At 37.0% G+C, this 17,284-nt stretch overlaps 1 protein-coding gene across 1 annotated transcript; it reads right to left on the bottom strand.

The window, feature by feature from the left end:
- Positions 1-5,832: 5,832 nt before the first annotated feature.
- LOC139715618 (uncharacterized) lies at positions 5,833-11,378 on the bottom strand. The gene is made up of 4 exons (XM_071627179.1): positions 9,026-11,378; positions 8,111-8,260; positions 7,235-7,450; positions 5,833-6,330 (listed from the first exon to the last, which is right to left on the bottom strand). Exons 1-4 carry the CDS (start codon positions 11,376-11,378, stop codon positions 6,023-6,025), a joined length of 3,027 nt encoding a protein of 1,008 aa, XP_071483280.1. The 3' UTR covers positions 5,833-6,022.
- Between the last annotated feature and the right edge of the window lie 5,906 nt (positions 11,379-17,284).

Raw genomic sequence — 17,284 nt, 5'->3', positions numbered from 1 at the left:
CAATTTACTGTATCTTGCTGTAAAATTTAAAACTTTTGTAATGGTAGCTACTGTAAATTTTGGTTAAATTACAGTAATGTATTGTAATTTTTTGGTTACATTACAGTGATACTGTACAGTTCCTACAGTAGATTGCTGTAAACCTGCCCAATTTACCCCATACAGTATACTGTACACTTTTCACAGTAAATTACTGTAAATTTACCCAATTTACAGTAATTCACCCCATATACTGTACACTTTCCACAGTAAATTATGGTAAATTTACCCAATTTACAGTGAAATACCATTTAAATTAAAGTATTGTTTTACAGTAATTGACACAAAAATACACTGAAGTACAACATTTGCATGAAACTTTGGAAAGTCTTTATTGCATAAACACACAACACAACAATATCCTATTTCCAAACAAAAACAAAATCCAGATAAATGCCTCCGGCCACTTCGTTGGCGGAGGCATAAAAATAGCATTTTTGAGCTTTATGTAGTGATTCAGAGCAAAAACTCTGATTTCATGTATAAATTAGCATAATTAAAACAATAAAATCATTGAAGGAAATTAAATATACGATTTTGTACATTATGACGCAGGCAACATGCATGCTGATTTGTGATCGCGCAATCCACGGCTAAGTTTGTAGGGGGGCCATAATGCCCCCCCCCCCCCCCTCCCCACACACACACAAGACTACAAATAGCCTGGCATTTTTAGGTTTAAATTGCTCCACTTAATGCAATCGTCACACCAAAAAGATTTGAGCTCAATCAGACTTTAGCAAATGTTGCCAACAAAAGGCTTAAATTAAGACTAGTGTTCAAAAGTTATTCCAATGACTAATTTTAGAGATTTGAAAATTAATCTGGGTTTCATTTTCTTTACCCACACTTTGTAATATACCGGTACCTACTAAATTTTGGTCAAAGTATTTTACATTTTTTTTTGATGGCATAATGGACAGATATCACAATGATTCCTTAATCTTAATACCTTAACCTTGGTGGGCTGGACAAGTTAGTCCTATAAATTGAATGTTTACAATGTTCCCAGTAAGCAGCTTATCACAGTATTTGTCAATATCTTCATGAGCAAAGGCATACTATGCAGTGCAGTATACAACTCAAGTTTTGAAATTCTTTACAATTGATTAACCAAAACAAGATGAATGCGACTGCATCTCCTATATGCCTCCTCTGAATAGATGGCTCAAATTGTACTTTGATTATTGTGATAACCAGAATAAAAACATACATATTAGTTGACCTCTTTGACAATGGACCTCACACCTTATAACCCCAAAGTCTGATCACTTTACATCCTCCTAGTCATGAGTACAAAATAGTTGAGGTATATGAATGTATGATAACAAAGCTAAAACAACCCAACAACTTCATATGTATAATGACATCAATGACCTCTTGACTTTGACCTCAGTGAACAAAAATCTAATCAGTTTGTCTCACTATAGTGATGAATACTACATGTTGTTCCAAGTTTTAAGTTCATGGCTCAAATTGTTCAAGAGTGTTGTTAACAATGCAAAAACCTGAATTTTCATGGTAAGTGACCTTTGGCCTACATTTGTCACAATCTAATCTGATTGTCTTCCTATGGTGATACATACATGTACTAGTACCAAGTACAAGTTTGAAGTTAATGGAACAAGTGGTTCTTGAGATATATGGGGTGTTGCAAGAAAGTTGCAATCAATTGCAAATAATTGCTAATTTTGAAACAACCATTCTGATTGGCTCAGGGTCTGCCCTATTAAGAAGACATGCATGCAGCAATGATTTTGATTGGCCAGTGACAATCAGTTGCAATTAATTGCAACTTTCTTCCAACACTCCAATAGTGTAAACAAGGCAAAAAATCCTTCAATTTCAGAATTTACCTCTCTAACCTTTGACCTTTGACCTACATACCCAAGATCATCTACCTATGGTGATACATACTTACACAAAGTTTGAAGTTCATGCCTCAAATCGGTCTGGAGATATCGCATTAACAAGGCTAACGTCTACCAGCACAGCAACTGATGTCTGTGACCTTGACCTTCGACCTACATATCCCAAAATCTAATCATATCGTCTTCATATGGTGATACATACCAGCATCATGTTTGAAATGGATTTTGAGTTACATTGTATTGCAAGAACGAGGAAGCAGTGAAAGGTGAAAACTTTTTGCCACGACGACTTTACGTGACTTTTTTTCCACGCCACAATGTGATCACCCCCCCCCCCCCCCCAAAGGATCTAACAAGACTAAAAATTAACCCAGCTCTTTCAGGGTTAGCCTGTGCCTTTAAATTACCAATTACACATTAAATTGCCAAATAGACGAAATTGCATTCAGTAAAATCTTCCTAATACATGTACTGCAATACTAACCAGTGGGGCTGGCCGCCACAAGCTCTAGATTGCCAAAAAATCTTTGGACAAACGAGCTGTTATTTCAGAACTATATACACAATGTACATCACCGATATTATACATTACACAAAATGCTCCAAGTAAACAGCTTTACACTAGTGGTCTGATATCATACATGTGGGTCATTCCATGAAGTTGGGTACACAAAGTGTGACATGAGGCTCAAAATTTCAAAACTAATGCAGAGCTTAGTTATTGTCATCTCAAGAAACATAGATACATGGAGTATATCAAACAAACTATTAGAAGTTTGAATCTTGCAGCGTAGCCACTACACATCATCACACATTCAAGATAACGCCCACTTGTTTCACATGTAACAGGGACACCAACCTTCCAATTTGATCTGAAGAAAATCTGCTTTTTCTCTTAGTTTGCCACAAGATATTTATAAATCAAGAAATATTTGGAAAGTATGTTGTGACTCTTTCCACACCAGCAACAGCAAAAAATACCAATCGAAAGTTAAAAATTTTAAAAATCCTACAACATTTTCTTATTAGAAAGGTCTGCAGACAGTTTTAGGGGTCAATTTTGAAATTCAATCTTAATGTAAATATATCTTTGAAATGCTGCACAACTAATACTGGAAACAGGGTGAAGTATAAGAGGACATGCTAATGCCTAAATAGGATCAGAAAGTGAAAAGGTTAACAAATACAAAAAGACTCTATTTTCCCAAAACCTTGTTTGAGGTTTCACATGTAACGATTACACAAAGATTCCGGTGTCCTGTTACATGTGAAACACTGAAACATAGTCCTTTTTGTTAATATTCTTTGAAATGAAGCATGAATAATTCAGGAAATATGGTGAGCCATAGGGGGACATGCTAATGTTTATAAGATCAGAAAATAAATATGCAAAATGACATACAAAAATGACTACTTTGCCCAAAACTTCATTTACGGTTTCACATGTAACAATTACACAGATTTTCTGGTGTCCTGTTACATGTGAAACACTAAAATAGTGTCCTATTTGTTAATATTCTTTTAAATGTAGCATGAATAATAAAGGAAATAGAGTGAAGCATAAGAGGACAGGTTGATGTTTAAATAAGATCGGAGAGTAAAGATGCGGACATACAGAAAATGACTATTTGCCCAAACTTCATTTTAAGGTTTCACAGGTAACAATTACACAGAGATTATGGTGTCCTGTTACATGTGAAACAATAAATTTGTCTCTCGATTTATAAGACTTTCAACATTTTTAAATTTCAAGTAATGACTGAGAATAATTATATAAAGATATATATAAGAATTTTATTCTTATAATTATAATGTATTTGTCCCAAAGTTTATTTGGTGGTTTCACATGTAACAAAGACACCAAGATACCGGTGTCCCGTTACATGTGAAACACTAAAATAGTGTCCTATTTGTTAATATTCTTTTAAATGTAGCATGAATAATAAAGGAAATAGAGTGAAGCATAAGAGGACAGGTTAATGTTTAAATAAGATCGGAGAGTAAAGATGCGGACACATACAAAATGACTATTTGCCCAAACTTCATTTTAAGGTTTCACATGTAACAATTACACAAAGATTCTGGTGTCCTGTTACATGTGAAACAATAAATTTGTCTTTCGATTTATCAGACTTTCAACATTTTTAAATTTCAAGTAATGACTGAGAATAATTATATAAAGATATATATAAGAATTTTATTCTTATAATCATAATGTATTTGTCCCAAAGTTTATTTGGTGGTTTCACATGTAACAAAGACACCAAGATACCGGCGTCCTGTTACACGTGAAACATCAAATTGCTAGTTTTACTCAAATAATGCATGTATCTCATTATTTTTGTTTGATTTTCTTCAAGAACAGCTTTTAATCGAACAAAAATAAGCAATCACATGGATAATTTTAATTAATTACAATCGTTTACCCTTCTTTGAAAGATTATCTTTCCTCCTACACAATGTACAGATTACAGAAAACTTGATGCATGTAGTCTGGGTAGGCTCAAATTTAATGTGCATGCCTATCACAATGACATATTGAACGACAGAATTATAATTTTATTCATTAATTCAAAATGAAATTCCCAATATCTTCAGATTTTGTTACAACTCATATTCACATTTTCTTGCATGTTACCTTACTAATATTTTTGGCACTCCAGTTCTTGTATTGGTTTATCAATGCGTTTTCAAGTTACAGTGACTTTTATATTTACATCCATATTCTTGCATGTACATTATATTGATACTATTTTATTACAATACTTTTAATTTTAGTCACATAGTGCCTGCATTTTGCTTTTGTTCAAGTTTTGAAGTTATTACAGGAATTCTAACTTTGAATTTCTTTGCCATCACCGTTGTGATGAACACTACATTTTTTAATACAGGGGAATCTTGTTATAAAGAACAGTAGAACACTGATCTGACGAACTCCACTACTACAATGTAATCTTTCTTGTCCCACTTCTTTGTATTCTTTTGTGTTACTAGTAGAACATATTTACAATATAACACACTAATTTATATGGTCTTAAGGACCTCACTATAATGAAGTTCCCTATACTCATAATACTTATGTATAATAGCCCTGATACTATCAAGGATTCAATACAGCAATCTAACTTTGATGGTCCCAAGAAATTTAAGAATCTTGTTCTCGGTTCCCCTGTATTGTTAACTTGTGTCATTCTATTTAGTATTAAAGTAATGTCACATAAAAACTTGATTTCTGATTAGCATACAAATATCAATTCTATTAAATGAATTAAAAATTAAGTTCCTAAACCATGAATTATAACAATATCTTGTTGATTTAAGATTTTCCTGTTTCTCATGAGTTGTCAACAGTTTTTTATATGAGCATGTGTGTTTGTTTTTCAATCAATGTTTTGATTCAGAATTCAAACTTCATTTTTCACATGAAAAATTCCAAATAACCCATACTTTCATTTGCATTTTGTTCTAGTTGAGGCCACATGCTACTAGCTCCTCAGCTGATGACTGCAGCGCAGTCCTGCACGTCTACACTAGTGCTGTAGTAAAAAGGTTAACAAAGCAGTAACCAAACCGTCTTTGGTCAAAATGGTTTGGGTTTGGATAACTGTTTTGATTCTCATTATGTTCTGAAAATATTATTACAAATAGAATTACGAGTAAAATTATCACTATAAATATTACCTGCAAAATAATGAAGGAATATGTACAACCTGTATAAAAATTTGTACATTATATGACCGAAACACAACCATATTTTTGAAGTAGGTTAACTGGGTTTTAAAATAACCGAATACTACAGCACTAAGACTCTACACTGAATGATGTGCAGGAGATCCTGGCCAGTAGTGCCTAATAACATAAAAGGATCGAAACAGCTTCGGCATTTGCTAATTTTAATATCTTTCATGGGAAGAATGAAAAAAGGCAAACATACAATGGAATGAGATACGGAAGGTGAATTTTCACCATTAAACATTGTATTTTATTCCTTACATATACTCTTCCAATAAAACATTTTAGAAAATTTGAAGAATGCCAAAGCTGTCCTGAGGCTGTTTTAATTCACATATACATGTTCCTGTTCTAAAATGCAGCATCCTGTCCTACTAATCCTATTCTTCAAGATTGATGAATGTGTCGATTCTAGTTGCCAGTGAACGAAAAGTGTTTTCTTCAAATCCAAGATGTCTTGAGGACACAGGAATTGGTGGAGAGGGGAAGATGGCAAAGATCCCAGTTCTCCGAATCCAGTCTTGCTCCGGTTTGTCTGGCCAAGAGTACTTGTTATCACCCTTATTGAGTAAGAAGTTGATATGTGCATCTTCTCCTTTCAGCTCCAGGACTTCTCCGACCCACCACGTCTTACCATATACAACGGCAACAAAATCCCCAGTTTGAAGGTCCTGAGTTTGGCGATAAGCTGTATATATGAATAAAGATAAAATATCTAAAATTATAAAGTAACAATGCTTTTGCAAAATAGAAGAAAACTGTCACCAATAGACAATTCTCAGATAACCAGTACTGCACGTAACATAATCAGTAAAAGGATCTCCAGTGATCTTTAATATGAAAGAAGACATACATCCTCCTGCATTCAGACATAGTTATTCTGAAAGAGAATTTTGATCCACAGAAAAACTCATTTGAACAGAATTGAACTGGTATGTCTCTCCATAAATCTTGTAACAGCCTCCCTAAATATGCATAAAGTGGAGGTGTGATTAACTTGTTGGGAAAAAAATATCCCTTCACATGTACATAATATATTGCATGTGCAATTGGGTATATTAACTTTAAACATAAATAACACAGACATTTTGGGACTAGAATTGGGTGCAGGTGAGCATGTGTCCCACGTGTGTGTTCATGCTGACTCCATGCTGTAAGTGCACGTGGATACATACGCATTGCAGTGGGTGAGGTCACTGAGGTGTTTAAGTGCACATCAGTATTTTGGTGTGGGTGGACTTAAGCGTTAAAAATGGGGACATTTGCAGGTGTGTGTTCATTTGTGAGGTATGTATAAATGTGTGTGTGTGCGCATGTGTTTGGGTTCATGCTGGTGGGGTTCCAATCCATGTGCGCTATGATTGTTAAAACCTAAATTGCCAAGAACATCAATACATGTGCAGGGACCAATTTCAATGATTAGAACAAGTAAAATCTTAAGTACATTTGTTAACATTATACCACTTGCCATTTTTTTCCTTTGTATATCAGAAAATTTGAAATGATTTCTATGCTTCAGTGCATGATAGTAAATTATTTGAATCTTGAATTGAACTTTGAAAGTTGAGATGTAAAAAATAATTTTTACAAACCTGTAACATGAACCCGAGTGCCAGCAGTAGATGGCGAGTGAGAAGTAGGGAGTTCCATGTGAAGCTGTGTGTCACACGTTGACGAGTGAGAGGTTTGGTCTTCAACATGAAGCTCAGTACCAGTAGACAGCAAGTTAGAAGTTGGGACTTCAACGGGAAGCTGTCTGTCAGACGTAGAAGGCGGGTGGGAAGTTGGAACACCTATGACCACGTTATCTGTGAAAGTTGAAGATTATACATAAAAAAGACCTTAATGGTAGACAATGACTTTTGCATGAAATTTGTCAGAATTAGTGGGAACACTACAGTATTCAAGCAGACAATATTGTGAAACCTCTGTGCAACTTTATTTATGGAGTTAAGTTGAAAACTATGATTCAAATTATTTTGGTATATTTATTATAAGGCCTTACATTTATTCTAGACTTAGTCTACCTTTTACAGACCTGTTTGATCGATTGATCATGTTCATGGTATATTTTATCACTAAAAATACAGCAAAAAGAAATAAGTGAATTCTTTACTATGACATTCGTATACCTACTGACATTATTATTTGGATTTTAAGTATTATATTACAGTCCCCGAACGATAAATGCACTGTTGTTGCTTGAATGCCGACTACACTACAACTGTTATCTTTTGAATTCTACACAACTTTTGATTTCGAAATTTCACAGATATTGCCCAAATACTAATATCTTTGGTTTCAAACAATGATTGGGGCATTTTGTGGGCTCTGCAAAAGGCATTGGCTACCTTAAATGTTTCATCCGAGGGACAAATAAACTGTTTTTCATATCGCCAAAATTAACTCCCTAATATAAAAAAGGGTTGAAGAAAACATAAACAGCGATATTACTGATTTGTACAAACCGGTAACATGCAGTTGTTTCACAGGTGAAGAGGAAGGGGAGGATTCGCTTTCCCAGTAATCATCTGCATCAGTCATGGAAGACGGGCCGTCAGCATCCAAGTCATCATCTGCAACAGTCATGGAAGACGGGTCTTCAGTATCACCTGTATCTGTAAAGAACACCTCACACTTACACAATTTTGCTGTTGTACCACTCTGTAACGAACAAAAACATTGGTCTATCCAAAGAAAAATATGTACAGATAGTGCGCACATATTTAACTCTGTAGTATAGAACAACATTTGGTCATCGTGGCAGCGTATGGCAAGACAATGGTGTAATGTGCAGCAGCAATTCATGAGTTATAAGTTTAAGAACATCTTTCAAAAACCCTGGACTTACAGAAATATATGTTAAAGGCATTGGTTAACAATGAATCCAGTTGAAAAAAATCTGAGCTACATGGTCCCACGTGCTACTAGTAAATCTGATATAGTGTAGAAATGAAGCCCTGCAAAAATTGCTGTGAAAATGATAATTTAAATACTACTGCAAAAATGTAAATTTGCAATGACTGTTTTACGATGCTCAAATTTCCCCATTGGCTATAGTGTTGAATAAACTGTTACTGAAATGGTTCATTCTTTATTCATAGAAATCTGGATAGTGAAGGCAGGATTTTCAAAACTTTTATATTCTTGGCCGTTTATTCATCCACTTGAACATTGTTACACTGCTTAGACATCGCAGTTGTACAATTTTTTAAATCGACCCACAATATTAACCACTGACTTTAAAACAACCAATGAATAAGATGGGTCTGTTTGAAAACTTTCTGCTTGGATCACAAATAACTAGCATTAGTCAATAATACTAAATGAATATATATATTGGCAACCTTCTAGGTAAATATTAAGGTTAATTTAGTTCTTACCATGAGATGTCTCAATCGTAGCAGCAAACAGCTTTTCACTTTTCCAGTCATCTACAGTCCCTCTGCTGTCACACTGCTGATTCCCGAGAACACAGCCTTTACAGAAACAAGACAGGTTCCTTGTCCACAGCCGTCCACTGCTTTCACCCTTTACACAGTGCAGTTGCCTGGTGCCCTTGATGGTCTGGACGTCCTTGTGATCTCTGTTGTGATTCATTTCCTCTACGAAGAACACTTTCCGTTGAAAGTGGAGACATTCGGCTTGGCTTGGTTGTATTGTCAATTCATCTTGGCAGAACTCATATACATCTTTTGCATTGTTCATTACTTTACGCCCAGAACTAATAGCTAATGAAGCTTGTCGTTTCACAACAGCCGTTTCCCCATCGCTCGGACCTTTCCCATGTCTGGCACCAAAATAGTGATGCTCTACTGGAACTTGGTAATGTTGCTGTGCAAGAGCAATGTCCTTGAATGGTCCTCTACTTTTGTATTGGGCTGCACATTGATCTGTAAATCTGATGATCTTGTCAATTTCCATGTTTTGCCGGAGATGCTGTACTGCCTGTGACATGAACTGGTGCACTGCATGATATGTATGTCGATTATCGCCTGTTATGAAGACGAGTGACTCCTGCATTGTCTCATCACATGTTGGACATCTGTGATAGCAAACAATAGGGTGGATTGTGACGTTTGTGTGATACCAATGTGCGCTTTGTATTTCGTCTTGGTACTTGCATACAAAGTTCTCTGCAAAGTCCAAGACCATGACGACCCAGTTGTTTGGCATGTCCTTGGTAAGTGTAGCAAACTGCTGAGATTGCCAAGACGCACTATGCAGATGCTTACTGATAGTGACCGTCTCCCCTTCAAGTTCCTCCAGACATTGAGATACTGTCCCGTCGTTGGTGACAATCTGTTGCTTGGTGATCGTCTTCCCATTCTCGTCCACTCTGACCCGAATCCATTTCTTCCATGTCATATGCTTAGGGCCGTGTTTTTCCACCAGCGGTCTCAGGTAAGATCTCAACAATTTGGGACCACATTCTTTGCATTTCCTCTCGGAGCAATGTCGCATGTACGTCTTCGCTCCTTCAGACTTGGGACACATTGTGACGCGATTCACTGAGTGAACGCCATCAAAGAAGGACTTCATTCCGTAACTGTGTGCTAAATTATTAATTGCTGTTGCCTTCAACTCAATATTTGTGCAGTATTCGCACAAACATGCCCTGAATTTGATTGATCCTTGGAGCTTTACATGATGTGGCCGGAGGCTGTAGAATGTTTTTGCACCTACTTTCATGTCTGGATTCTGTGATTTGAACTTCAAGAACAAAGCCGCCACTGACTGTTGAAGATATCGAATATTTTTCATGGTCTTCATGGATACCATTTTCTTATCAGGCAGGTCGATGGCTGATTCTTCGTAGAACGAGATGACTGCGCTTGCTACCTCTGGGGACAGCTTTCTCTTGTCGTGCATTTGCTTCTTCTTGCTTGCCGAGGAGATGATCTTGCGGCCCATCTGCAAGAGAGCCGATCCTTTTTTCTGAAGTCGGTACTTGCTCAAGATCTTTAGTGATGCAGCAATATTCCTTCTTTTTTCTAGGTCTTTCTTCTTCTTGCTCCTCTTTAGTCTGCCCATTTCCTCACTAATGCTTGATGTCAGGAGATTTTGGACTTCATGATGGGCATCCTCAAGGCCAGTGTGCATTCCTCTCTTCTTCAGTGCTGCACGCTTTTTTGGAGAGGACTTCTGAAATAGATCTATCATCGTAGAAACACACTTTTCTCGGTCTTGTGGCATAACTGCCCTTACTCTCTCCAAACTTTTTCTTCTAGCCGAAGAACTTCTCACGTCACATCCTGCAGATGAGAGTTTCTTGCGAGTGACTTCCAACTCCGCATGTTTCTGATCGAATGCCTCTGCAATTTCTTTCAAACGTTCCTCTTCTTTCTTTAGCTCTGCTTCTCGAGCCTTGAGCTTCTGCGATTCAATCCACATAAGCTTTTCTTTTTCTTTTTTCTGCTTGTATTTCTCTCGTCGCATTGCGTTGTATTGCTCATGTTCTTCTTTTGACATTGCTGCTCGTCTCTCTCGCTTCTTTCTTGCCTGTGCTTGTAATTTTTCTTTTTGCCTTTTGTCTTGAGCTCTGGTGCTAGGTGTTTGTTTCATTTTGTTTGATTGAAGCCGTAGTTGCTCCTCCTTTTTCTTTGCTCTCATTTTCCTCATTCGCAGAGCTGCAGTCGCATTACACCGCTTCTTTTGTTCTAGGAACTTTTCAGACTTTTCCTTCTCTTCAGTGGAGATATTTCTCTTCTTTAAGGTGGACTCCACTAGGGACATTTCGATCCTCTGTAACTTGTTATATTCCGCAGCTTTTTTCAACAATTTTGTGTATTCTTGTGGGTTGTTGGCCTTCAACTTATGTCGCCACTTTGTTGTTCGGGAAGCAGCTTCATTACTGTTTACTAACTTTACTGTTGACTGTTTTTTTGAGGGCTTCCGGGCCTCCGAATCAATACTACATCGCAACCGAAGATGGAAAGGCTTTTTCTTAGCCATGTCTATCGGTGTTTAACCAGCCTGAACTTGAAGTAATCATAAGTTGGAAGGAGGGGGGGGGGGGGGGCTGTAGGGGGGAAAAGACAACATTAAAATTAAAATAAAATTAAAACTGAAATGTAGTTCAAATATGATTTGCAGATTACAATATATATTCTGGCAACCTTCTAGGTAAATATGAACACTACATTTTTTAATACAGGGGAATCTTGTTATAAAGAACAGTAGAACACTGATCTTTATATCGAGTTTCCACTGTACCTCAAATTTATATTGGGTTGTATATTAATGGCATTATTTGAATTGTATTTTGAAGGGTGCCCTCTGCGATTAAATGGTCATTTTTAAACTTAGAAACACTAGCGAAGTAAACTTCATGTGCAAATTTTGCCGTTTGTAAGATAGACAGAGACTAGTGTCATATTAGTAGTAACTTGTATGGTTGAGGGCCCCTAGTTTCGGTAAACTAGCGATTGTCAGCCTCCTTAGTGAAATATTTTATTTTCTAAATGACCTAAAATTTAGCTCAGAATGTGCTATAAATCCTGCATATTGACATCGTGTTGTCACACTCTCGATGAGGTCATCCCATACGGAAATATCGTCGAGAATAGCGTGCGACGTTCTTCTGCATGCGCCTGTCCTTGTGGAACCTTGTTCTCAGCAAACTATCTCACCAATAAATTACGTTTGGTTTATGTGGTGATAACTCAATAAGGAAGTCTTATACTACAGCAAGAGGTCTTACCAAGCCCCAAGGAGGTACTAGGCAAGCGTAGTACCTCCTTGGTCATACTAGTCTAGACTCGATACTACTAAAGGGCGCTGATGTCGTCGTTTACCACCAGACTTCCATGTGTAATCAACTACATGTATTTACTTACATAAAAAGACACGAGTGGGACTAAAGATGCAATATCATTACGAATTACTTTACTCGCGCCGATTGTGGTTTTTTTTTTTAATGAAATATTCTTCGAGGCTCTGCCCACACAATTTCGTTAACTGTGGGTATAATCTACGAAATATCGATCATAAAGTGTAATATAAGTACGATACGATCATGTCAGAACATGAGAAAGATAGCTAGCCTACCTTGTCAAAAGCGACACGTCGTTTCCATCGTAACAGCTGCCCACGAAACACAAAAGCGGCTTGAGCTGTTCTAACCGGTCGTCTGCAAGCCGATCGCACTCGTCACATTCAAGTCGCATCATCCGGAAACCCGGGCAATGTGTCGTCAACTCGTGAGCGTACGTCATTTGCCGAATGGATCGTGGAGAATTGTTCCCATCGTAACTTTTTCCACGGACACGAAGAAAATATACAAGCACCTTATTCCTCCGTATTTTCCAAAAGCAGTCAAACGCGATTGTTTCTTTTCACAGTTTTAAAGATCCATTGACAACAAACATATATAAGACATTTCTTGCCATGTTTCTCTCGTATTTCTGCAGTTTTCCACTCGCAAATATTTAATCCTCATTACCATTTCGCGGACACGAAATGTTACGATAGTAACATGATCTCATAAGAGGTAATTTTCCAAGAAAAACCTCTTCATTGGGGAATTGTCTATTAGTGCCGACTATGAGAGTTAATAATGTGAATAAATACACAACTCATTTTTCTTTACTGTAAATTGTATTTATTTAATATTCAAACAACACAAACAATGTTTTGATGTCACAAAAGAAACACAAAAATTACAAAAAAATAACATTTTTAATCATCAAAAAACGGGATTTTCATAAAGTCTCAACTATGCCCTTTTGATAATATATTCTATCACTCCTCATTAATCAGACAATGTGGATATTAGATTAAAATAACTTTTGTTGGGACCTCTGAAAACAGATACATAACATGATGAACAGTACTGCCCATTGTGTACCCAACTTCATGGAATGACCCATGTATAAAACTTGATTGCAAAGAACTTCAAAATTTGTTTTCTCAGATGTTCATTCATGCATCAGATTTTGAACGTGAATATATAACTCAAAGAATGAGGTATTATATGGCCAGTCAGGGCCATTGTTGTTTTTATAATGGCAGGACGGACAGACAACCAGAAAACATAATGCCTCTGGCACCAACTTTGGTAGGCGGAGGCATAAATATGTAGGGGGAGGGGGCTCTAGCTCACCCCCGGCGACTACCCCCGAGACTACTACCCCTCAAACAACTACCCTACCCCAGGGTACCTGTCCAAGGGATAGTTGTTTGGTGGTTATTTGTCCTGGGGACAGTTGTCCTTGGGATAGTTGTCAGGGGCTGACTTTCCGGGGAGGGGGGGGGGGGGGGGGGGGGGGGGTTAGTTGCCTAGGGGGTAGTCGTCAGTTTCGGGGGGGGGGGGGGGGGGGTGGTTTCCTGGAGGGTAGTTCACCGGGGCATACTTGTCTATTAGGTAGTTGTCCTAGAATCCCCTTTAAAGGGGGTACCCAATGCTGAAACAATCTTAGTTCATTTAAAAGATCATGATTTTATTAGTCAAAGTGGTTACGAAGGTTCGCGTATTGCAGATGTGTCGCGCCCTAGACTGTACAAAATGCTTTATACCTTGCGCACATTTCGCTAGAATTGGGCGACAACGTAACCACTTTGACGTCATTGTGGTTAACTAGCTGAAATTGGGACACAGCTGAGGGGCCAAATTATCCTGAAATCTTACCATAATTCAGGGTTTTTCTGGCAACATGAATTTTTAAAAAACTTTAGGCAGATGATTTTCTGCTAATAAAAACATGTTTTTTAAAATGAAGTAACATTGTTTCAGCATTCGGTACCCCCTTTAATGAATGCGTGATGTATACAAAAGTATGAAGCAACAAGTCAACATGAATTTCTAAATTTATTGGTCCTTTACAATGTGTATATTTCTACACATTCAAATTGAAAAAAGAAAAGGTCTAAAATTTGGACTTTGGAAGTAAAAAAAAAATACTCAGAATCAGATTGTAATCTACACTTCTATGACAACACACAGGCATGTGTGTGATTGTTCATACAGGCATTTGAAATTCAGGATGACCTAACAACTGGCAAAATCCACATAAAATATACAGGTTTAAGCATTAAGCCCAGTGAAAATCAGCATATCGGCGTATGAACGACACTTATTTTGGGGTTGTACTGCCGCCTCTTAGATCCTCTGCACTTGGACCCATCAGGACTGATTCCAATTAAGTGTGCCAGCATTCATGCAGGCACTTGGTGGTAACGACACCCTAGGACTGGCTACATGCAGTAATAGGTGAAGCATAAAAGCACTGGAAGTCAGCAAATTGGCGTACGAATGACACTATTTTGGGTTGCAGTGCTGCCTCTGGCTACAGGAGTGTAGATTTCAATCTCTAGAGGTGAAGATTAAAGCCACTGGAAGTCAGCGAAGCGGCATACAAATGCCACTACTTTGGGGTTGCACTGTCTCTTACATCCGCCGCACTTGGATCCGTCCAGACTTATTCCAAGGAGATATCTGACAGAGAGAAAGAAAAAAAGATGGTAAGATATTACAAAAATAGATTAATTTCACGACTGAAATGATTTTTTAATTTTTTGTTTGGCGTTATATAAATAATGGACTCATGATTAGCAAGCCTATACTGAAATTTATTAAACATTAATAATAGATTATACATTTTATTTTTTTTGGCTAGTAAAGAGCCAAGCTCTTCCCTAAAACAAAGGAGGCAAAAAACAAACAAACAAACTATCAAAAAAAAATTATAAACAAACGCAAACACAAACACAAACTAAAAGAAAACACCTTAGTATGCCTGATGTTTGTCGGCTAGTAGTTCATAGTACTTGACATTCTGGAGTTTCACACAGCATTGCCCGAAGGTATGTTTACCTTCAAAATGTGGCAGTTGTGAAGAAAATCTTATTTGCCTTACCAAAAACTTATGCTTATGCTTTTGTTTTCTAGGGCAAGTCCACAAGTGCATGTTGCTTACTCCACCAAGCATGATTTGGGTAGCAAAGTACATGAAACATATTTTGGAATTGTCTATTTTTTCAAGAAAAAATGCTCTAGAATCAAAATGCCTTAAGTTCTGATAATTAATGATGTGGATGTCATATAAAACGGGAAGTGCTGATCTATCAAATACCTCAAAAAATTCCAGATCACAATCAAAAGATCTAGAATGTTGCATTTTCTTAAAGCCACCCTGAATAAATCCCTTTCAATGAAAACAATATAATAACCAGATGGATTCTTGAATGGCAGTCAAAATTAATGCCTCCAACATTGCCATATCTGAATACACTGAACTTTTAATATTTTCAAAAACTTTGATAATCTAATCAGATTATCATTGCCATATGCATACATGAGTAAAGTTTTTAGTTGTTCTGTCAGTTGCTTCCTAAGTTATCACAAGAATGATGGTATTTTTCATGTATACAATAACCTCTATGACTTTTGACCCCAAATGAGCCAAGTTTGAAGGGGAGCCACCAAAAGGGTCTTCAGCTATCGAGAGAATGAAAACAGGACAGATGAACGGACAACAACAACAACAACAAAATTAATCCCTCCGGCACCCACCTCCAGTAGGCTGCAGCATATTGACACATGATAAAGTACATTCAAAATAAAAAAGAGCTCAGATATTCTATGCTTCTGATATTTTGCATGCCATTAGTACCTCTGAATGAATTCGAGTGTTGTGAATGCGGTGCTCTGATACTGCAAGTTCAGATTGTAGTATGAGGCAAACGGGAAGGATAACCCACAAATGAAGCCTGCTTCAGCTGGTGTAGATTGACCAATAACACCATTTTCCACAAGAACCGTCCATCTGGATGTTGCTGAGGCAATGGGATCCCCTATCAAACAAAAATAAAGTTACAATTTAATCATTATGACCTTCATTTGGCTTAACTGATTTATGGTTTTGCTTCTGCTACACTGGCTGATGGGAACATCTCTGACACCTTTCACTAAAGAGTAAAATATATTGTATGAAACAATTAAGGTTTCTGATTGGTCAGATTCGCGTGTCTTGCCATTGCATAATTCATTATATGCCATTTTTTACACAAACTGCCATAAACAACGCTCGATAACGATAAAAATTAATCGATAATACAGAGTTCATTGCACTTTATCAATGAATGTTGCAATGTAGAGTTTGTGAGTTCCGATCCCAAAAGCAGTTTCCCATCTTACATGTATGTAACGCATAGTACATGCTCATTTTCGTCAAATATACCGTATATAGATGCACATATTATGGTATATATTCTACTCAAGAGCATGCACTATATGTATAATATTTTCTTCTCATTTTTGATAGACCAGATGTTTTTTCCTTCCCCCCCCCTCCAATCCAATACACATTGTGGAAATATCACAAGACAAGAGCACAGAGTGAAAACTATAGATTGTGTTTTGCTCTTTTCTTCCTCTCTTGTTTTTACCATTTGGTTAGGATCATACAGTATTCACATGTCTCCTTGGTAAGTGATTGCATTGTACATTCAAATGATGTTACAGTTTGAAATGAATAAAAAACTGTAAAAGGCTGAAAGTACGATAACTACAAGTCTGGTTAAGAAGATGGACACATAATCTATACAGACATTAATCTACACCCAAAAGTGAAAATGTTTTTAATGTCCAATTATATCATTCTACAACGATTTTCAATCAAAATCTTTGGAAGTCTTAAATG

This window comes from Diadema antillarum, unplaced genomic scaffold (assembly GCF_040938485.1).
Source record: "Diadema antillarum isolate AM-2024a unplaced genomic scaffold, OU_Dant_1.0 scf00000006, whole genome shotgun sequence".
Classification (NCBI taxonomy): domain Eukaryota; kingdom Metazoa; phylum Echinodermata; class Echinoidea; order Diadematoida; family Diadematidae; genus Diadema; species Diadema antillarum.
The sequence above is the reverse complement of the archived record's forward strand: the minus strand, read 5'-3'. Positions and strand labels throughout refer to the sequence as shown.

Coding starts and splice junctions, on each gene's coding strand:
- LOC139715618 (XM_071627179.1), bottom strand. CDS start 11,378: ATGTCCCTAGTGGAGTCCACCTTAAAGAAGAGAAATATCTCCACTGAA. Junction 7,451..8,110: donor GAAACAACTGCATGTTACCG/GTTTGTACAAAT, acceptor CAACTTTCACAG/ATAACGTGGTCATAGGTGTT. Junction 6,331..7,234: donor CACTCGGGTTCATGTTACAG/GTTTGTAAAAAT, acceptor TCATATATACAG/CTTATCGCCAAACTCAGGAC.